The following is an 18,318-nucleotide window of genomic DNA, read 5'->3' as shown; positions in this document are numbered from 1 at the left end:
GGTTTATGAAGGACTGACCCTCCCCCCCACCCGCACTCCCTTGGGGACACCGGTAAGGTTTGCTCTCTACCCCAAGTCCCTTTGGCACATTTGAAGCCCATCCCGTTCCCAGGACTTCGACACTGTCCCACACCCTTGTGGCCTGAGGGCTTCTTCCCCCCACACTCGCCGTCTCCTGGCACAGCTCTGGGGGCTCAGCACCATGCTTTCTGCTCCCACGACCACTTCTAGGACTTGATCTAGAGCCTGGGAACTGGGATCTTCTGGGACCGTGTCCCTGGGGTCTTCCCCGCCCAGTGTGTCCAGCAGCCTACCTGTGGCTGGCATGGCATCTCTTGTCCAGGGGCTCACTGGGGAGCCACACTCTTCCCCACATGGGGCAGACAAGAAGTGCCCAGGAATTGATGTCACTACAACAAGTGATGGGCGGGTGTTGGTGTACAGATACCCCAGCTCCCTCCCCGTGGACTAGGCTATGTCCGGGTGCGTGTTCTGCAGGACTCAGAGGTTCCTGGTGGGTGGAGCGCCAGTCGCCCACAGTGGTAGCTGGGTCGACGACACGACATTTATATCGGCCTCCTTTCCTGTCCTGTCTCCCTACCCTCATCCCCTTTGGTTATTTTCTAGAATCATCTCCTGAATAAACCATCTGCACTTGGATTCTTGTTTTGGGGTTGGTTTTTCGGGAACCCAAACCAAGCCCAGGCAGGACGTCTCCCCTGAATCCCGCTCTTTCTACTCTGTCCCAGATCTTCCCCCTTCAATAACCTCGCCAGCTCTGGATTTCCTCCAGCTCTTCTACAAACAAGAGGATAGCTCGGATGCAATGGCGCACACCTAGGATCCCAGAGGCTGGGGAGGCTGAGGTAGGAGGATCGGGAGTTCAAGGCCAGCCTCAGCAACTTATCAAGGCCCTAAGTGACTCAGTGAGACCCTGTCTCTAAAGAAAATATAAAAGAGGGCTGGGGATGGGGCTCAGTGGTTAAACCCCTGTGGGTTCAATCCCAGGTACCGGAAAACAAAGCAAAACAAACAAACAAAAAAAACTTTACACAAACAAAAATAGTAATTTGTGAATAATCTGTGTCCTCTCCTCTGGCTCCCCTGTTCCTGTCCATCTTCCACAATACCCTGGGCACCAAGGATTCCTTCATGCCTAAAGGAAACCCCTATGAAGCCGAGCTCCACTCCAGCTCCACTCCAGCTGTGGACTGGTGGATCCCAAGCTGTCACCAACCTGCCCACACCCACGGCCCCACATAGCTGAGTCTGGACCGATCCAATCCCAGGGAGAAAGGAGGCATCTCGAGGGGTCAGGGAGTCCACTCGAAACCAGCAAAAAAAAAAAAAAAACCCCAAACATTTAATTTTGGTCCAGTGTGGTGGGCAGCCGGTCCTTCCTTGGGACCAACAGCAGTCTGCAGTTCCTGGGGAGGGGGACGTGTCTCAGGGTGGACATTGCAGGGCCATGGGGGTGTTGGCTGTGCAGCAGGAGGGGAGCCGGAGCGTGAGGACGGCCAGGACCTTCCATGCGGGTGGCTCCCTCCTCTTCCTCCGAGGTCGCTGCCCGGCGCAGTGTCCCTGGGCTCTGGGTCCCAAGTCAGCAAGAAGCTCCCTCAAGCCCCTGGCGAGGAAGTGCTAGAATACCTTCCGGGGCACACAGCCCTCCAGCTCCAGCAGCTCCGGCCAGCCATCGTATTTATTTGTTTCTGGGTTACTCTTTAAGAACTAGAGAGAGGAGAGAGAGATGGATGGAGACTGCGTGGGACCCACGGGGGTACCTCTGCTCGGCCTCCTCACTGCATTCTCCCCATAGCCCCACTTCACAGATGGGGAAGCAGAGGCTCAGAGAGGGACCCTAAGTTGCCCAAGGTGTCCGAGCCCAGTGACTGCCCGCATGTCCTATGAGGGCACCGAGGCAACTTCTCCGTTAGCCCTTCTAGGACACCTCAAAGGACAAGAATAATAAGATAATCCTAGCAATTCTTGAGCACTTGCTGTATGCCAGGCACCATGGATTTTTTTGGGGGTACTGGGGATTGAACTCAAGGGCACTCGACCACTGAGCCCCATCCCCAGCCCTATTTTGTATTTTATTTAGAGACAGGGTCTCGCTGAGTTGCTTAGGGCCTCACTAAGTTGCTGAGGCTGGCTTTGAACTCGTGATCCTCCTGCCTCAGCCTCTGGAGCCCCTGGGATGACAGGTGTGCGCCACTGTGCCTGGCTGACAGGAGCCATTCTAAAGCACATTATATATTTAATCTGCACAAGAGCCCTAGGAAGTGCCTATGGTTACCATGCCATTCCACAAATGGGGAAACTGAGGCACAGAGAGCTAAAGTCCCTGCCTCTGGCCACCCAGGTGGTAAATGGTGGAAGCACTATGAAATATTAATGATTACTCATAAAGATATAAAGAGTGGGAAATCAGTTAAAATTGTGTTTGAAACGCTCAGGCTTAGCTTATGGAAGAAAAATGTTAAATGGAAAAATCTACCTTGATAATATTGAAACAGTTACTTAGAAAGAACAAAAAGAAATTCTTCTTATTATTCTTTTGGTTCCAGGGATTGAATCCAGGGGTGCTTAACCACTGAGCCACCTCCCCAGCCCTTTTTAATATTTTATTTAGAGACAGGGTCTCGCTGAGTGGCTTAGGGCCTCACTAAGTTGCTCCAGAGGCTGGCTCCAGAGGCTGGCTTTGAACTCAAGATCCTCCTGCCTCAGCCTCTGGAGCAACTGGGATTACAGGCATGGGCCACTCCATCCGGCTAAGCCTTTGGTTTTTTGTCTGTGAGTTAACAATCATACTGACTTTACGGTTAAGTACTAAATCAGAGCCTGTGCGTATCTTGCTTAGCATGTGCCTGAGCAGAGCAAGACTCACTGGATGCTAGTTTTTCTTATCATCAACCTGATTTTGCCACTCTCCTCCTCAATCCTCCCATAGCTCCCTATTGCCCTCGGGTCAGAGTCTGCCCTCTTCAGTGTCCTGAATCTCAGAACCACTAGCCCTTGGCCTTGGGATCTGGGCAGCAGTGCATGTCCTCACTTCATGCCAGGGAAGGCCTGGCCACTTTTTTCCAGTTCCTGGAATCCCTCCCAGCTGGGGATGTCCAGAGAGGGGAGCTGCCTCTGGCAGGGGGAGAAGGCACAGCATTTCCAGGGGTGGCCTTGACCTCTGTCTCCTCCCTCCTTCCTCCTGTGAGTGCTCCTCAAACTCCACATCTGGGGACTGCCCAGATGCCACAGCTCAGGGCTACCCTATGGTGGTGACCTGGAACTCCATATTGGGGACCCTTCCTGACTTCTTCCACGTGCTCGGGTGGGGGGTCCTGCTGTCCCCTCCTTGGGAGAAGCTCGCTCTCCACAGGGAGCTTGGGAGAGGACCCGGGGCTCCTCTGGTCCCTTTCCAGGTGGGGAGTCCGAGGTGGGAGGGGGAGGGGTTTGCCAGGCTCACACCTGGGACCCGGTGGCAGCTTTTCTCCTCCCTGTCACTTGCCCTTCCCCCTCTGTCCTCCTTCCCCTTCTCTTTCTGGGTACATTTCTAGACACCTTTGCGTTCACCCATGACCCACCTTTTACAGAGTGGCAGAGGCGGCTGGGGTTCGGCCTGTTGGCCCCGCCTGAGTGGGAGCAGATGGCCTGGGGCTGCCCTCCCCGGCGGCTCTGCACGGAGACTCCCTCCAACAACCAAGTCCGCAGACAGCGGCTGTCCTTGCCGCCCCGACCCCGCTCCCCGTCTGTCTGTCTGTCCATCCCTCCCTGGCATCCTCCAAGCCCTTCACTGCCCCCCCCAGGGGTGGGGGGCGGCCAGGAACCCACCTGTTCAAAGGGGCTTTTGTTCTTGAGGTCTCTGGCTCCTAAGAAGACCCAGCTGTCCCGGAAGCCCAGCTGCTTCACGTAGGAGCTCCCCAGGTTGGAGAAGAGGTACCTGATGTCCTCGTTCATTCTGCAGAGGACCAGAGAGGACCATCGGGGGTGGGGGGGTGGGATGGCTTGATGAGCACCAGGAGTTGGGCGCAGTGGCCTGTCATCCCAGCAGCTCAGGAGGCTGAGGCAGGAGGATCCCAAGTTCAAAGCCAGCCTCAGCGACTTTGTGAGGCCCTATGACTCAGCAAGACCCTGTCTCTCAGTAAAATATAAGAAAGGGCTGGGGATGGGGCTCAGGGGTTCAGCGCCCCTGGCTTAGGATGCAGGGATCCCAGACTTTCTCTCCCAAGGGTGGGGGTTGGGGAGAGGTGTTTGCAAATGTAATGCCTGTTCACAGGATGTCACAAAGAAGTAACTGAAAAGCAGAGCAGCGCCCTCTCCCTTGACATAACCATCGCCAACATTTTAGCAGTCAGGGGGCCGGTTCCCGAGGGACACCTTCTGAGAAATGCCTTATCGGGTGACACAGTCCCTGTGTGAACCTCACAGAGGGTACTCACATTGACTAAGGTGACCGGGATGTCACTCAGCGACCTAATTGTCTGGGACCATGTAATGATCAGTTCTTGGCACCTGTCAGTCCATTTATTTTTTCTTAGTACAAAGGGCGAGCATTTTCCCATGTCCTTAAATATTTTCTGCACCATTGTGTGTGTGTGTGTGTGTGTGTGTGTGTGTTTTTGGAAGAGGGGGTGGGTACCAGGGATTAAACCTGAGGTACTGAACCACTGAGCCACATCCCCAGCCCTATTTTGTATTTTATTTAAAGACAGGGTCTCACTGAGTTGCTTAGAGCCTCGCTTTTGCTAAGGCTGGCTTTGAACTCGCGATCCTCCTGCCTCAGCCTCCTGAGCCTCTGGGATTGCAGCTGTGTGCCACCATGCCCTACTACACGGCCATTTGTGATGTGGTGTATCTTCCCATGTGTATGTATAATAATGCATTATATATCACCACGTTGCAATTTCAGTAACCCGCCAGCCGTAGGTGGACGGGGGGCATTTCCTGTTTGTCGCTGAACCTCCCAGGACATCTCTGTGCACCTACCTGCCTGCTGATCTCCTTAGGGAAGGTCACCAGCAGATGGAGCTGGCAGGAGGGTGGTTTGTAACAGTATGTGGCTGGGCAGGTGGAGTTTCCCACTTACTTGGTCCCCGGGTCATCGTAGGAGGCCACCAGCACCAGTGTGTCCCGTGGAATTTCCTTAAGGAATTTCACCAGGAGCTTGGCATCTGTGGGCAGGAAGAAAAGCGGGTGCTGTTCACCTCGGGGAAGTGACGTCCCCTCATTCCCCTTCTCACCTGGGGACCTAATGACCCAGGATTGGAAGCCAGGGGGAGGCAGTGTCCTGGGGCAGAGCTTGCCGCAGCCCTCGTCCTCGGTGAGGGACAACATGAGCTGTGAGGGTCCTCATTCAGGTGATCTGGGGTGGACACTGGTGTTTAAAAATCCCCAGGGTCCTGTGAGGTGCAGCCACATCACAGCCTCTGGTAAAAGGTCTCCCCCAGGGGACTGAGGACCTCTCAGGACCTCTGGGCCCTTCTGCACATCTCTGACCCACTCCTACGTTGGTTGACACTCAGATTGTCTGTGCTGAGCTGGAGGGTCCTCCACGTGGCCCCTGACAACCCAAACAAGGTAGGTGGCCCCTACTCTCTCCTGCTGCCCACGAGGCCAGGCTCATCTTGTGTCTCTAACACCACCTCGAACTTGTCCAACTCTCTGCTGAACAGGCCTAGGTTTGGCCCTGGGGGGTGCTGTGAGCTCCAAAATACACCAATTGGTTTCCATTATATTTATTTTTAAAGTTACCTTCCCTGTGTGTAAGTGATAATGGCTTTCTGCTTAGGGCAATGATAGAGTTTCCTTTGAAGATATTATTTATTTAGGTTAAAAAGGAAAGGAAAGGTGGCACAGGCCTGTCATCCCAGCGGCTCAGGAGGCTGAGGCAGGAGGATCTCAAGTTCAAAGCCAGCCTCAGCAAAAGCGAGGCTCTAAGTAACTCAGAGAGACCCTGTCTCTAAATAAAATATAAAAAGGGCTGGGGATGGGGCTCAGGGATTGAGTGCCTGTGAGTTCAATCCCTGGTTCAATCCTACCTCACAAAAAGGAGAAATATGAGCCACTCTAAAGGAAAGTAATAGCAATGCAGGTAGGATTCTGGATATAGCACAACTTGAGAAAGAGGCTCTTGAACTGCTGAAGTATGGGAAAAAGGGGCCTAGAGGTTAAAGCGGGGGGTGGGGGGGAGGCTACATCTGTCAAAAAAGGATGAGTGATAGCCCTGGTTATAGCTTCTTTGTAAAAGGTAAATGTGGCAATAACTTTGGACACACAGTAAATGCACTTAAATGGAATCACAGATTGTTAGTAGAATTTGCTACATAACTTGTGAAGTCCAGGCAAAAAAGAAAGCAGAGGGACTTTTATTTAAAAAATTATTAAGAATTTGAGGACCATGCTGGGTGTCGTGGTGCACACCTGTAATCCCAGCAGCTTGGGAGGCTGAGGCAGGAGGATGTCGAGTCCAAAGCCAGCCTCAGCAACTTAGTGAGGCCTTGAGCAACTCAGTGAGACCCTGACTCTAAATAAAATAAAAAAGGGCTGGGGATGGGGCTCAGTGGTTAAGCACCCCTGGGTTCAAGTGCTGGTACCAAAAATAAATAAATAAATAAATATAATTTGAAGACGGTGATGGCAAAGCATCAATCCACAAGTCAAGCTGCTGGCGGGAACTTAGACGTCTGGTATCCTAGTTTGGCGGGGACAATGCTTGTCCTACCTAGCTGTGCAAAGGTAAGGGGGTCAGTCACTTCTAAGGGGCAACCCTGTGCACAGAGAAGCTCAAAAAAGCATGACCCTGCAGAGGGAGAGGAAAAGACCTCTGCAGAAAGGTGCAGGGTGTGAGCCTCAGGGAGGTCCTTTCTGGAGTCCTGTTCTTGGGTCCACTAGAGGTTCCTCCCTGTGACCTTGAACTCAAGTCCTGCTTTCCCGGCAGAGGTCGAGTGGGCACAGACAATGGGCTGTGTCCTCGTCCTTTCCAGTGCATGCCTGTCTGGCCCCAGCATGGTCATTTCTTGGAGCCCTCTGAGCACAGGCCGGAAGTTCTGGGTGTCAGGGCGGAGAACACCCAGCTCCTGGCCCCACCGGGCAGTCTCTGAGGTGTGTACTGGACACTGGCTTGATGACACTCTGTGCGGGTGGCCTTCTTTCCCTGTTTCTCTTTCCCACCCTGCTGTGGATGTTTCCTGGGATCTCCTGTCAAGGAAACCAGTGCACTGGAATCCTTGACTCAGGATCTGTGCCTGGGAGGTCCCAGGGGACCTCACCCACGGGCAGGGCTCAGCCCACCCCAGAATGTCAGTGTGGCCAGAGGTGCCTACCTCCGGAGTACATGTCGAAAGAGTCCTGTCTCACCACCTGTCCTGTGGTTCCTAGAGGGTAAAAAGAACGGAACTCTTACTTCCTGTAATGGGAATTGTTCCACCTCCTCACTTTGCGGAAACTTGGTCCTGGGGAGCCTAAAGCCTAAAATAGAATAAGGATCAAATAAAATCAGGTCCTGTAAAGAGCATGTAGGACCGCATTAGGTGCTTAATTGTTGCTGGGCTGAAGCCAGGGGTGGTGGCGCATGCCTATCAACCCAGAGGCTCAGGAGGCTGAGGCAGGAGGAACTCCAGTTCAAAGTCAGCCTCAGCAACCTAGCGAGGCCCTAAGCAACTCAGTGAGACCCTGTCTCTAAATAAAAAATGAAAAAGGGCTGGGGATGAGACTCAGTGGTCGAGTGCCCCTGGGTTCAATCCCCAGGACCCACCAACCAACTAGCAAACAAACAAATAAATAAAAATATAAAAATTGCTGGGCTGATTCGAGAAGTGCAGAAACAGTGGTTGGGCATCTCTGGAAGAAAACAGAATCTAACCAACGTGAGTCTGAATTTTATCCTGCCCACTGCTAACACGGGGCTTCACGTCGTGTAGTTTTTGCATGTGTACAATGGGCTGTTGGAACCAGGTGAGGTTTCGTATAACAGCACAGGCACAAGGTGCATTTTAGCTGCAAAGCAACAATAAAAATAACGACGATCGTCCACGTTACTCCCACCTACACAGAAAACCTGCACCTCGAGTCCTCCAGCCTTTGAAGGCGAAGGGCTTTGCAGTGGGGCTGAAGGGTACTCAGTTTCCAGAGTCCCGGAACCTCAATGTTCTGGAGGGAAGTCGCAGTTCCCACTTTTTACCACTAGATGGGGGTGTTGCAGAGGAGATGGAGGCACGGTGGCGTGCTGAAGTCGGTGGACAGCGGCCGGCTAGCAGAGCAGCCCTTCCCATTCTCAGAGCCTTGCAATGTCCACGCAGGGCTTTTCCTGGGGGGGTCCCTGGAAGTGTTTGTGGGGGGATGGCATGGACTCCCGAAACTCCTTTTGCGATCTTATACATTGGTGGTTTTTTCTGGAATTGGGGTGTGTGGGGGTGCAGAGCATCAACTGCACTCAAATGCATCTCCGCCCACTGAAGGGCTGCTAAGAACTGTGGATCTTAGGTTGTGGCTCACTACACAGACCAGGAGCCTCAGGCCCTGAGATGATGCACGTTCCCACAGCTATCCTGCCTGGAGACATTCCTAGAGGAAGGAGGTGGTTCATCTCAGTGATTGCCATCAGGAGTTGCTCAGCTCTGGATCTGGCTGTGTGACCTCGGGCAAGTTGCTTATCCTTCCTGAGCCTGGTTCTTACCTGGTCAGTGGAGATACTGAGCACGGCTGGATTCTAGTGCAGGGGAAAGGTGAAGTGAAACAGCTAGGGCCGGGTGTTAGCTCTCTTTGTCACGTATGATTTTTTTTTTTTTTTTTAATCTTTTTGGCTTTGTGAGGGGCAGGGAAGGGCCTCCTCATGGAGAGTGTGCAAAGGGATTCTCTCAGATGGAATCCCATTTCAGGGAAGAGAAGTTCAGATTCCTGGACTCCACGGTTTTCACCAGGTCAGCTGCAGCTGGAGCCACGGTGGGGCCAAGGCAGTTGAGGTCCCCGGTCCTCACTGGTCGGGCATTCACACAGGAACATGGGAAGGTGACGTTGGATTCATTCCACTGTCTTCCCTACTCCTATTTCCTGTCTCTTCCCTGCATTCCCCTTTGTTGAATCCAGTGAACTTCTATTCTTCTCTCCTCTCCTGTTACTGTGTGTTAGCACCCCCATTATCAGAGAGAACATGCAGCCTTTGGTTTTGGGGGATTGGTTTATTTCACTGGGTATGATGGTCTCCCGTTCCATCCATTTGCTGGCAAGTGCCATCGTTTCATTCATCTTTATGGCTGAGTAATATTCCATGGTGTACATATACCACATTTTCTTTATCCATTCTTCTGTTGAAGGGCCCCTAGGTGGGTTCCTTAGCTTAGCTATTGTGAATTGAGCTGCTATAAACATTGCTGTGGTTCTTGCAGCCCCTTTGCTGAAGCCAAGGCTGTGAGGAATGGATGGGTTGCTGCTTAGCCGTCTTGCCTCTCTCCCTGCCCCAGCCAGTCTCTGGGCTCCTGAGAAGTTGGCCAGAGCCCCTCACCTCTGCTCTAGGCCTTGATCTCTGCTTGACCCAGCAAGTTTTTTTTTTTTTTTTTTTTAAAGGGAAAAATGGTTACCTCCAAGGGTAAAGGGCAGGGCCTTACGGTCACACCACACGCAAACTTGGCATTTTTCCTTCGTAAGCAAATACCCTGTTATGGTTTGGATGTGAGGTGTCCCCCCAAAGCCCATGTGGGCGCGGCTGGAGGAGGGGGCATTGGGGGCGTGGCTTTGGGGTCTCCATTTGTCTCTGGAGAGTGGAGTCTCTCTCTGCTTCCTGGTCACCATGTGAGCTGCTTCCCTCCACCACACTCTTCCTCCATGATGTCCTGCCTCCCCTCTAGCCCCGAGGAATGGAGCCTGCTGTCTATGGACAGAGACCTCAGAAATTGTGAGCCCCCAAATAAAATCCCCCCCCCCCCACTAAATTTGTTCTGGTCGAATCTTTTAGTCACAGCAGTAAAAAAGCTGACTAAACCCTACTCACTTCCCCATCTGCCCTGACCTTGGTCCCAGGAAGTGGCCCTTAAGGAGAAATGGCCCCCATTCCCTGAGAGCAGCAGGCAGGGAGGAAGGCTTGACTGGGGCCAGACCACCGGGTCCTTCCTTGACTTTGTAAGTCCTGCCTTCAGGCATGGCTGCCATTTGGCCTCCTGTCCATCCCCTGCTGGAGACGGAATGATCATGAAGACCATGGGCCTCCCCTAGGGCCTCCCTGCCTCCAGCTTCCATATTCCAAGCTGAAGGGAGATTTCTGGAATGGAAGGCTGGCCCCTCAGGCCCTGATCAAAGCCTTTGAGGGCTCCCTCCTGCCTTGACCTTCAAATCACACTTAGCAGGATCCTTAGCTCCTCATTCCCAGGCCCAGTAGCCCCCCAGCCCCGGCTCTCCTCTCTGCCCGCTTTCAGGTTTCGCCACAAAGAGCCGGTGTCAATCACAGGCCCCGCCCCTCCCCTCCCTCCCTGTTCCTGCAGTGTCGCCTCTGCCTGGAAGGAGCCACGCCCACCTTTCTCTGGGCCAGCCCCTGACCACGTGGCTCTTTACCCCTGCCCGCCCCCACCCCATCCCAGCTTCCTAGCTGGGTCACCCTGGGGGGATTGCAGCCAGGGCCTGTCATAGTTCACATCTGTCCCCCCCTGTACCCTGGCAGGGCCTGGCCCAAAGTAGCTGCTGTCCCTATTTGTTGAATAAAATGAATGAATGAAGGGTTGTCCCCAAAGGCTTCATGGGGAGGGGGGGCGGTTTGGGCAGGGGTGGCTTGGAGGATGGGGTTCCATTTCCTAGGAGAAATGAATCCTCCTGGGGTAGAGGCATGTGGCAAGACTTTGAGACCCTGGGTCCCACGGGCCTCCCTCCTGGGGTCTGCGGGAGGCCCCCCCAGGCCGCAGGGTGAGCCACATCTGCTGGAGGAAGAGGCCGACCTCCCTGGAGCCCAGAGCGTGTGGGGGGGACTCACCGTTCACCAGGGCGATGTTCAGGCCTCTGCCTATGTTGTTCTTCACGGGACTCATGATACTAACGACAAAGAACAGAACAAGGTGCAACATTTGGTCCTGAGCAGGGGACGCACGCTGCTATTGTGCTGGGGGCTCTGGGGGGCCCCTGGGGTGCATTGTAGAAGCATCTGGAAACACACGGACCAACCTGGGCCCTCTGTTTTCTCCGGAGAGCCAGAGCTGGGGCTAGACAGTGAGGAGTTGCTCAAGGCAAGTTTGAACCAGAACAGCCTGCTCAGGGAAGAGGCGGGGTCCTTGTCTGGGACTCTGGTCCCCACAGGTAGCACCTCCCAGTTCCTGGGCCCAATGGCTGCACCCCTGTCTCCCAATGCCCCCTGGAGAGCTGATGTCTCTCTCCCAGGCCTAGACCCGCCTTCATTGGGCCAGCAGAGGTCCAGGCTGGGACTTTTGCAGGGGGTGATTCAGACAGGGAAACTCTCTGCCCAGTGGGGTGCTAGGCTGGGCTGATCTGTCACTCCAGAGGGTGGCCTCTCTTTCCAACCACACAGACAAGTCCATTTTCAGTAGAGAAAAAAAATGGCAGCTAACAGGTAGGAAAGCAGAGCTGCAGGTGGCCTAAGAGGGAGTCCCGAAGAGACAGTTTGAACCCTGGATCAAGCTGCTCCTGAAGCCTGCTACCTCTGGCCTTTTAGACACAGGAACCGGTAAGTTCCTTGTTTCATCGAACCGAATTCTATTTGGGTTCAGAATCCTGACCCATTTGACGTCTTTTGGAGGATGAACTTCTGGTTGCAGGACTTGACTGTACCTGCTGGAAGCGCCCGGGGCCTGCTACACCTGGCCTTGCTCATGAACCCTTCCTTCCCACAGGCCTCCCCTCTCAGAGGAAGCCCAGCAGCGTGGCCTGTAGGCCCGAGTTCTAATCCTGCTCTGCCTTTGGCTTGGCAGGTGAGGGGGGCGGGTGGCTTTCCTCTGTTTAACAATAGGGACAAGACCAGCCCCACCTCCCAGGGGGTGGGGGAGTCAATGAGATAAGTTGTGAAGCAGGGTGGGTGGGCCTGGAGATCTCTGGATGATTGGCACACCAGGAGTGACGGAAGGCTGGCCTCCAGGCCTGTTCACCTGTACCCTGTTTTCTAATGAATAAATGAAACACAAGAAAGGAAACACAGGTTCCCCCCCCACCCCCCACCCCGGGTACTTACATTTGGTTTTCAAAACACATGGAGGGACCCACCACGTTGGCGGCCCCACTGCAGATTTTGAATGCAAAGTAGTTGGTCGGGCAGGGCTTGCTGAGGCCGCACTTGGCCTTCTTGGTTTCTGGGGAGGGAACAGATGACACTTGGTGGGCAGGGGCTTTGGGCAGGAACCTGGGGGAGAGGAGCCCGGCAGGCTCAGGCACAAGCTTGGTGACTTCTGATCCCGGAGTCTGGGAGATTTGCTTCTTCTTGAGCTCCACAGTATCTCTGCTGACCCCCATAAAGGGGCACAGGACCCTGGCTGTGTGTCTGGCTACGCCAGAATAAAATCTCTGACTTTCTCCCCTAGCCTCAGCCCCGCTGCCTCATAACCGTGTGGGACGATGAGAGGTGGTTGATGACCAGTCACCATGCAGAAGGGATTCCCTGGAGAACCTCTCTCTGGGACCACAGCAGCCTCATGGGCTCCACGAGGCCCCTTTTGGCCATCTCCTGGGGGCTCTAGCCTGGAGGGTAGGGTGCCTCTGTCTAGCTGGGTTCCTTTGGGGAAGTCTTAAAACTCCTGCACCTCAACTGCCTCATCAGTAAAATGGGTAACCATGGTGCCTTCTCCCTGGGGCCTCATGAGGAGCCATGAGGAGAACTGAATCTTTCCTATTAGCTGCTCTCCGCGTGATTCCTGCCCCCTGGCTCATTTACTGAGCATCTACTAAGCACCAGACACTGGGCGACAACAGGGAATAGTAGGCAGGCGGTGCTGGTCCTCCTGCTGGGTGCTCGGAACCTGCTGGACACCCACCTTTTTAATCCCAGGGACTTGGGGGCTGAGGTAGGAGGACTGAAAGTTTGAGGCCAGCCTCAGCACTTAGTGAGGCCCTAAGTGGGGGAACATCTGGCAGGGGTGGGGGGCACTGTGCTTGGCAAGAGATGAGGAGGGGACCCCAAGCTGCAGATGCTGAGGCTTCACCCTCACCAGGCTCTGTGCAAGTGATGTGGGTTTGCAGCTCCGCAGGTTCTGCTTTATCTCTAAGCACCTCCTGGAGGTACGGGGGACTGGTGAATAAACAGGGTCACCTTCAAAGGGAGCGCGGGGTGGGGCTGCCACTCTCCCCAGGCCCTGGGCCAGGTGGGTGGCTCTGCCACTGTGTGCTTTGGAGCAAACCCACGGGCTTGCTGAGGGACCCCAGCACACACTGAGGCTTGCTGTGCCCGGCGTGGCGCAGGCACTTTGTGTTTATGACCTTGTTAAATCCTCCTGGTGGCTCCTGGGCCTCCCAGGGAGCAGCTCAATACATCTTCCCTGGGCTGAGCTCAGGCCGAGAGGCCAAAGCAGTCAGCGTGGTTAGGGTCTCCCAGGCTCTTGCTGGACCAGAGGGAGGCGCTCGGTGGATTGGGAGAATGTACCCCTTTGTTGGGACACAAGGCACTGGCACACGGCTAGAGAGCTGATGGGAAGGAGTGCTGCCCACACCGGGGCGCCCTGCTGGGTTTGGGGTCCTCTGCTAAGTGGGGAGCCCCGATGATGGGAGAGAAATGCCTCTCCTAGGCTCCCTCTCTCCTGGTTTCCGTCCACACACCTGCTGGGCATACCTGAGGGCGAGGCAGGCCACATCACTCAGAGAGCCAGGTCAGGGAGTGGGGACACCCAGGAGGGCTGTTCTGAGAAGTGAAGCTGGGGACAGGGTGCTGTGGTTTGGATGTGGGATGTCCCCAAAAGCTCATGTGTGGGACAATATGAGAGGGTCCAGAGGGGAAATGACTGGGCTGTGAGAGCCTTAACCCACTGAGTGAATGGATCCCTGATGGGATTACCTGGGTGGTGGCTGGAGGCAGGTGGGTGTGGCTGGAGGAGGGGGCATTGGGGGCGTGGCTTTGGGGTCTCTATTTGTCTCTGGAGAGTGGAGTCTCTCTCTGCTTCCTGGTCACCATGTGAGCTGCTTCCCTCCACCACACTCTTCCTCCATGATGTCCTGCCTCCCCTCGAGCCCCGAGGGATGGAGCCTGCTGTCTGTGGACGGAGACCTCTGAAACCCTGAGCCCCCAGATAAACTTTTCCTCCCCTAAAATTGTTCTGGTCGGGTCTTTTAGTCACAGCCGTGAAAAAGCTGATAAAGCACAAGCCTTCAGGGTGAAGGTCCTCTTCTTCTCTGAGCCTTGGGGTCCCCACCTCCAGCCACCTGAGAGGCTGCTTGGCTCTTGGTGGGACCAGAGGGCCTCACCTGTGCAGAGAGTGGAGTTGGCTCTGGGCCCTGGGGACGGCCCCGGGAGTTTGCCCAGAGCCTAACCGACTGCGGCTGAGTCCTGATAAACCTGATGTCAACAGCGGGGCTTTGGCAGGCTTTTCCAGAATTGATTTTCTGACCATCTGAAGCCTTCACGGTCAGCCTGCTGGAGGTAGGAAGACGGCACCTGGGGGTCTCATCCTCTGGGGGCTGGATGTGCTCTCTGGGTTCTGGCTGCTTCTACCTGCCGCTCCAAACCCTGAGGCCCAAGCCCTCTGGGAACCTTAGCCTATTTATTGTTCAGAGCCTGGATCTGGGGGGCTCTGGGGGGCACTGGCTGGGTGGGGAGGTCAGTCAGGAACCTGGGGCTGCTCTCCTGCTAATCTGCGAGTGACTTGCCAGAAATCTCTCCGGCTCTCTTGGCCAATTATGAAATCGGGGGGTTGATTTATATCAGGGTGGCCCAACGGGTTCTCTCCTAGATGTGAACTGGACCTATGTGGTAGGAGTTTGATGATAAAGCTCTTGAGGCTGCCTGAGGGCCTGGGGGAAAGGCTGTGGGTGCAGGGATCGATTAGTGATGTCTGTCATGGGAGTGGGCAGGGTGGGAGGACCCACGTGAGCTTGACTTTGCCATTCCCCCAGCAAGTGATGTCTAAGTGTCTGTTCTGCATCGAGACCCTGTGAGCCTCTGTGGCTGCTTCAGACTCTGACTGAGGAGGCTTTGGGGAGATGGGTTAAGGGCGTAGGGTGAGGGGTTTGTGTTCACTCTCATAATCTTTGCTCTCTGTAATTCCACAGTGCACCAGGCTTCTCCAGCTGGGAAAAGCCCCTCTTCAGCGTGACCACCATGTTAGGGTGGGAGATGGAGGCCCTAGAGGGTATGACCTCATGCAAAGAGATATTGAGGACCTGGGCCAGACAGGGTGGGTGGGTGGGGCGCTTGATTCCCACTCTCCACCAGAGCTCCGTGGCCTCAGCTGGGACATCTCACCTCTCCCAGCCTCAGTTTCCTCCCCTCCAGAAAGGAGATAATTAAGCTGAGCAGACCTGTAATCCCAGTGGCTCAGGAGGCTGAGGCAGGAGGACTGAAAGTTTGAGGCCAGCCTCAGCAACTTAGTGAGGCCCTAAGCAACTCAGCCAGACCCTGTCTCTAAATAAAATATAAAAAGGGCTGAGGATGTGGCTCAGGGGTTAGGCACCCCTGGGTTCAATCACCTGTGCAGGGGTGTATCTAGAATGACATGAGGCACCTGCGTCTGCAACCCAGGAAGCACCGATGGTCCTTACTGCTGTCATCGTCCCTCCCTCTCACCTCCTCCACCCTTGGGGAGCTCAGGGCCTTGCTGAAGCCCTATCCAGTGCCCGCAGTGGCTGGCATCCAGTGCTCTGCCCTCCAAGAGCCCTCTTCCCACTGAGCACATGACCTAGGAGCCCCGGGCATCCCTTCACCTGGGCCGTTGTCCTGGGGAGGCACTGCGCAGGGCCCCCTCCCCCCTGAAGCCTTCCTGGCCCTCTCCGGGTGGGGGGTGCCCCTCCTGGAGCCCAGAGCACTGTCCCCTCCTCTAGCGGCACACTGGACATTTCTACCCCACTGGATGGTCAGCAGCCTCCTGTTTGTCTTGGGGGACAAACCTGTGCTGCCCAGCCCCGCCTGGGTCACGGTCACAGTGATGAAGAGCACAGCACCTGCCCGCAGGCCCCCAGCCAGGCGTGAGGTGTGGCCGGGGCCAGCCAGGAAGAATGGGGACAGCTGGGCCGGTCCCTTTGGTGGCTGAGCGGGGGCCGCCCTGCCACAGGGCTTGGGGGGTGTCAGAAGGCACCACCGGCCCCGAGGAGCGGCTGGGCATGCTCTGGGCACCTGGGTTTCTTTGGGACCTGCAGAAAAATCCGCAGGGAACATCCTGCCCTGGGCAGCAGGGGGATCTGGGGACTCACCGATGATGTCCTTGGCGTCCTCGGCTCCTGGGGAGGAGAGAGTCTGGTTAGAGAGAAGCACTTTGACTGCAGGGGGTGGGGGCTGGGGTGGGGTGGGGGGTGCTGGGCGCATGGGGAGGAGGGAATTTAAAATGGCACTGTCACCAGGCACATGGCGCAGGCCTGTCATCCCAATGGTTCTGGAGGCTGAGGCAGGAGGATCTCGAGTTCAAAGCCAGCCTCAACAATGGCGAGGCACTAAGCAACTCAGGGAGACCCTGCCTCTAAGTAAAATATAAAAAGGGCTGGGGATGGGGCTCAGTGGTCGAGTGCCCCTGGGTTCAATCCCTGATAAAATAGAATAAAATGGCACTGTCCACATGGTCTGGCAGTCCCCCTTGTCTGAACCCTCTCTCGGGTGCTGCTATCACCTCTTTGCACACAGAGATGCATGGACACACACATACGTGGACGTGTACACACATGTGCACACGCACTTGCACACATGCTGGAGCACCCCCAGGCATACACATGTACGCGACTTGCTCATGTTTACAGACAGGCTGGGCCGGGCCTGTGGGACCCCCTGGAGTTTGGCCCTCGCTCATGCTGTGTGACCCTGTGTGATGTCTAACCTCTCTGAGCACCAGTTTCCTTGGCTGCCCATGGAGACCGTCATGGAGGTCTCAGGGGCTGTGGAGAGGGTCCAGTAAGGTCGGTCTGTAAGGGGCTGACCCTGCACCTGGGGACCACTGTGTGGCTGTCTGCGGTGACGACTGTCTGTGCTGGGCATTAGGGACCTCGGTCACCTCCTGACACTGTATCTGGTACTGCGTCTCAGCTCTTGCTGCGGTTCTAGGTGGGGTCTCCCTTCACACTGGGGGTAAGTCCTAGTGGACAGGGCTCCTCTAGGAATGGAAGGAGGGAGCTCTCCTGTTTTAGGGGGTCCAACACATCCATGCACTTTCCATCTGGTCCTTAAGGGGGCTGTTCAACCTAGTGTGTCCCTGGCCTCTACCTTCAAGGTCCCAGGAGGAGTGATGACCCAGGTGGGGCCATTTCTCTGGAGTCAGAGTCCTTCCCTGTGTTGATATATTCCCTGGGCCCTTAGCAAGAGGAAGAGGGAGAGAGGCTGAGAGGGCCTTTTTTGCTAAGTTAGAAGATGTGCAGATGCACATCTGGTAGTCATTGTGCCTCCCTTGGAGAGAAAGCCCTCAGAAGTCGTCTCTACCCTGTAGAGATTAAGTATCAATGAGCAGAGCCCAAGGATACAGAGAGACAGGTGTTGGAGGCTTTGTGGGAGCCGCTGGATTCAGCCACACCTGAAGCCAGGTGTGGGTCCTTGAAATTAGTTTAGTTGACACTAGTTAGAGTTTGACTCCTCTATCAGAAAAAAACCCCTAATTTTCCAGGTAAATCAGGAGTTCTTAATTTCATAATCTCTATGCCATGAATCCTTTTTGCTGGCTTGGAAAAGCCTATGAACTCCCCCTCAGAATAGATTTATCCCCATTTGCCTTGAGATACTTAGCACTTCCTTCTCCAATAGACTGCAAGTTATTAAATGCATAAAATAAAATAGATTGGATTACAAGGGAAACCAATGATCTATCAACATAATAACAACAAAAAATAATGTGTGCTATGGCAATACATGCGCTTCAATATTAATGCGTTAAATAATAAAACGGGGGTATTTGCACCCAGGGTAGGAGCCTTTGATGCCAAAGAAAGTCACCCTTCCAGTGTGGAACACTAGTGGGCTTTTTTTGTGGGGTGTGTGTGGGGGGGTGGGGCTACCAAAGGTTGAACTCTGAGGCACTTAATTACTGAACAGAACCCATAAAACCTCAGTGGCTCAGGAGGCTGAGGCAGGAGGATTGAGAGTTCAAAACCAGCCTCAACAACTTAGGGAGGCCCTAAGCAACTCAGTGAGGCCCTGTCTCTAAATAAAATACAAAAAAGGGCTGGGGATGGGGCTCAGTGGTTGAGCACCTCTGGGTTCAAATCCCAGTACCAAAAAAAAAA

The 18,318-nt window shown here is 54.7% G+C and overlaps 1 protein-coding gene across 2 annotated transcripts in view; it reads right to left on the bottom strand.

The window, feature by feature from the left end:
* Positions 1-1,343: 1,343 nt before the first annotated feature.
* Positions 1,344-18,318, bottom strand: part of Fam3d (FAM3 metabolism regulating signaling molecule D) — a 28,736-nt gene continuing 11,761 nt past the window's right edge. For both annotated transcript variants that reach the window (XM_046452686.2, XM_046452685.1), the window contains exons 4-10: positions 16,312-16,338; positions 12,155-12,272; positions 10,949-11,007; positions 7,317-7,367; positions 5,081-5,165; positions 3,826-3,952; positions 1,344-1,728 (exon numbers count right to left, since the gene is read on the bottom strand). In XM_046452686.2, the coding sequence (XP_046308642.1) occupies positions 1,639-1,728; positions 3,826-3,952; positions 5,081-5,165; positions 7,317-7,367; positions 10,949-11,007; positions 12,155-12,272; positions 16,312-16,338 (557 nt within the window). In that variant the 3' untranslated portion in view covers positions 1,344-1,638. The remainder of the gene's footprint in view (positions 1,729-3,825; positions 3,953-5,080; positions 5,166-7,316; positions 7,368-10,948; positions 11,008-12,154; positions 12,273-16,311; positions 16,339-18,318) is intronic.

The sequence above is a fragment of the Marmota monax genome, unplaced genomic scaffold (genome assembly GCF_021218885.2).
Source record: "Marmota monax isolate L192 unplaced genomic scaffold, Marmota_monax_Labrador192_F-V1.1 WCK01_AAM20220418_F8-fsc00042, whole genome shotgun sequence".
Classification (NCBI taxonomy): domain Eukaryota; kingdom Metazoa; phylum Chordata; class Mammalia; order Rodentia; family Sciuridae; genus Marmota; species Marmota monax.
Note: the sequence above shows the minus strand (reverse complement) of the source record. Positions and strands in the feature narration are given on the sequence as shown.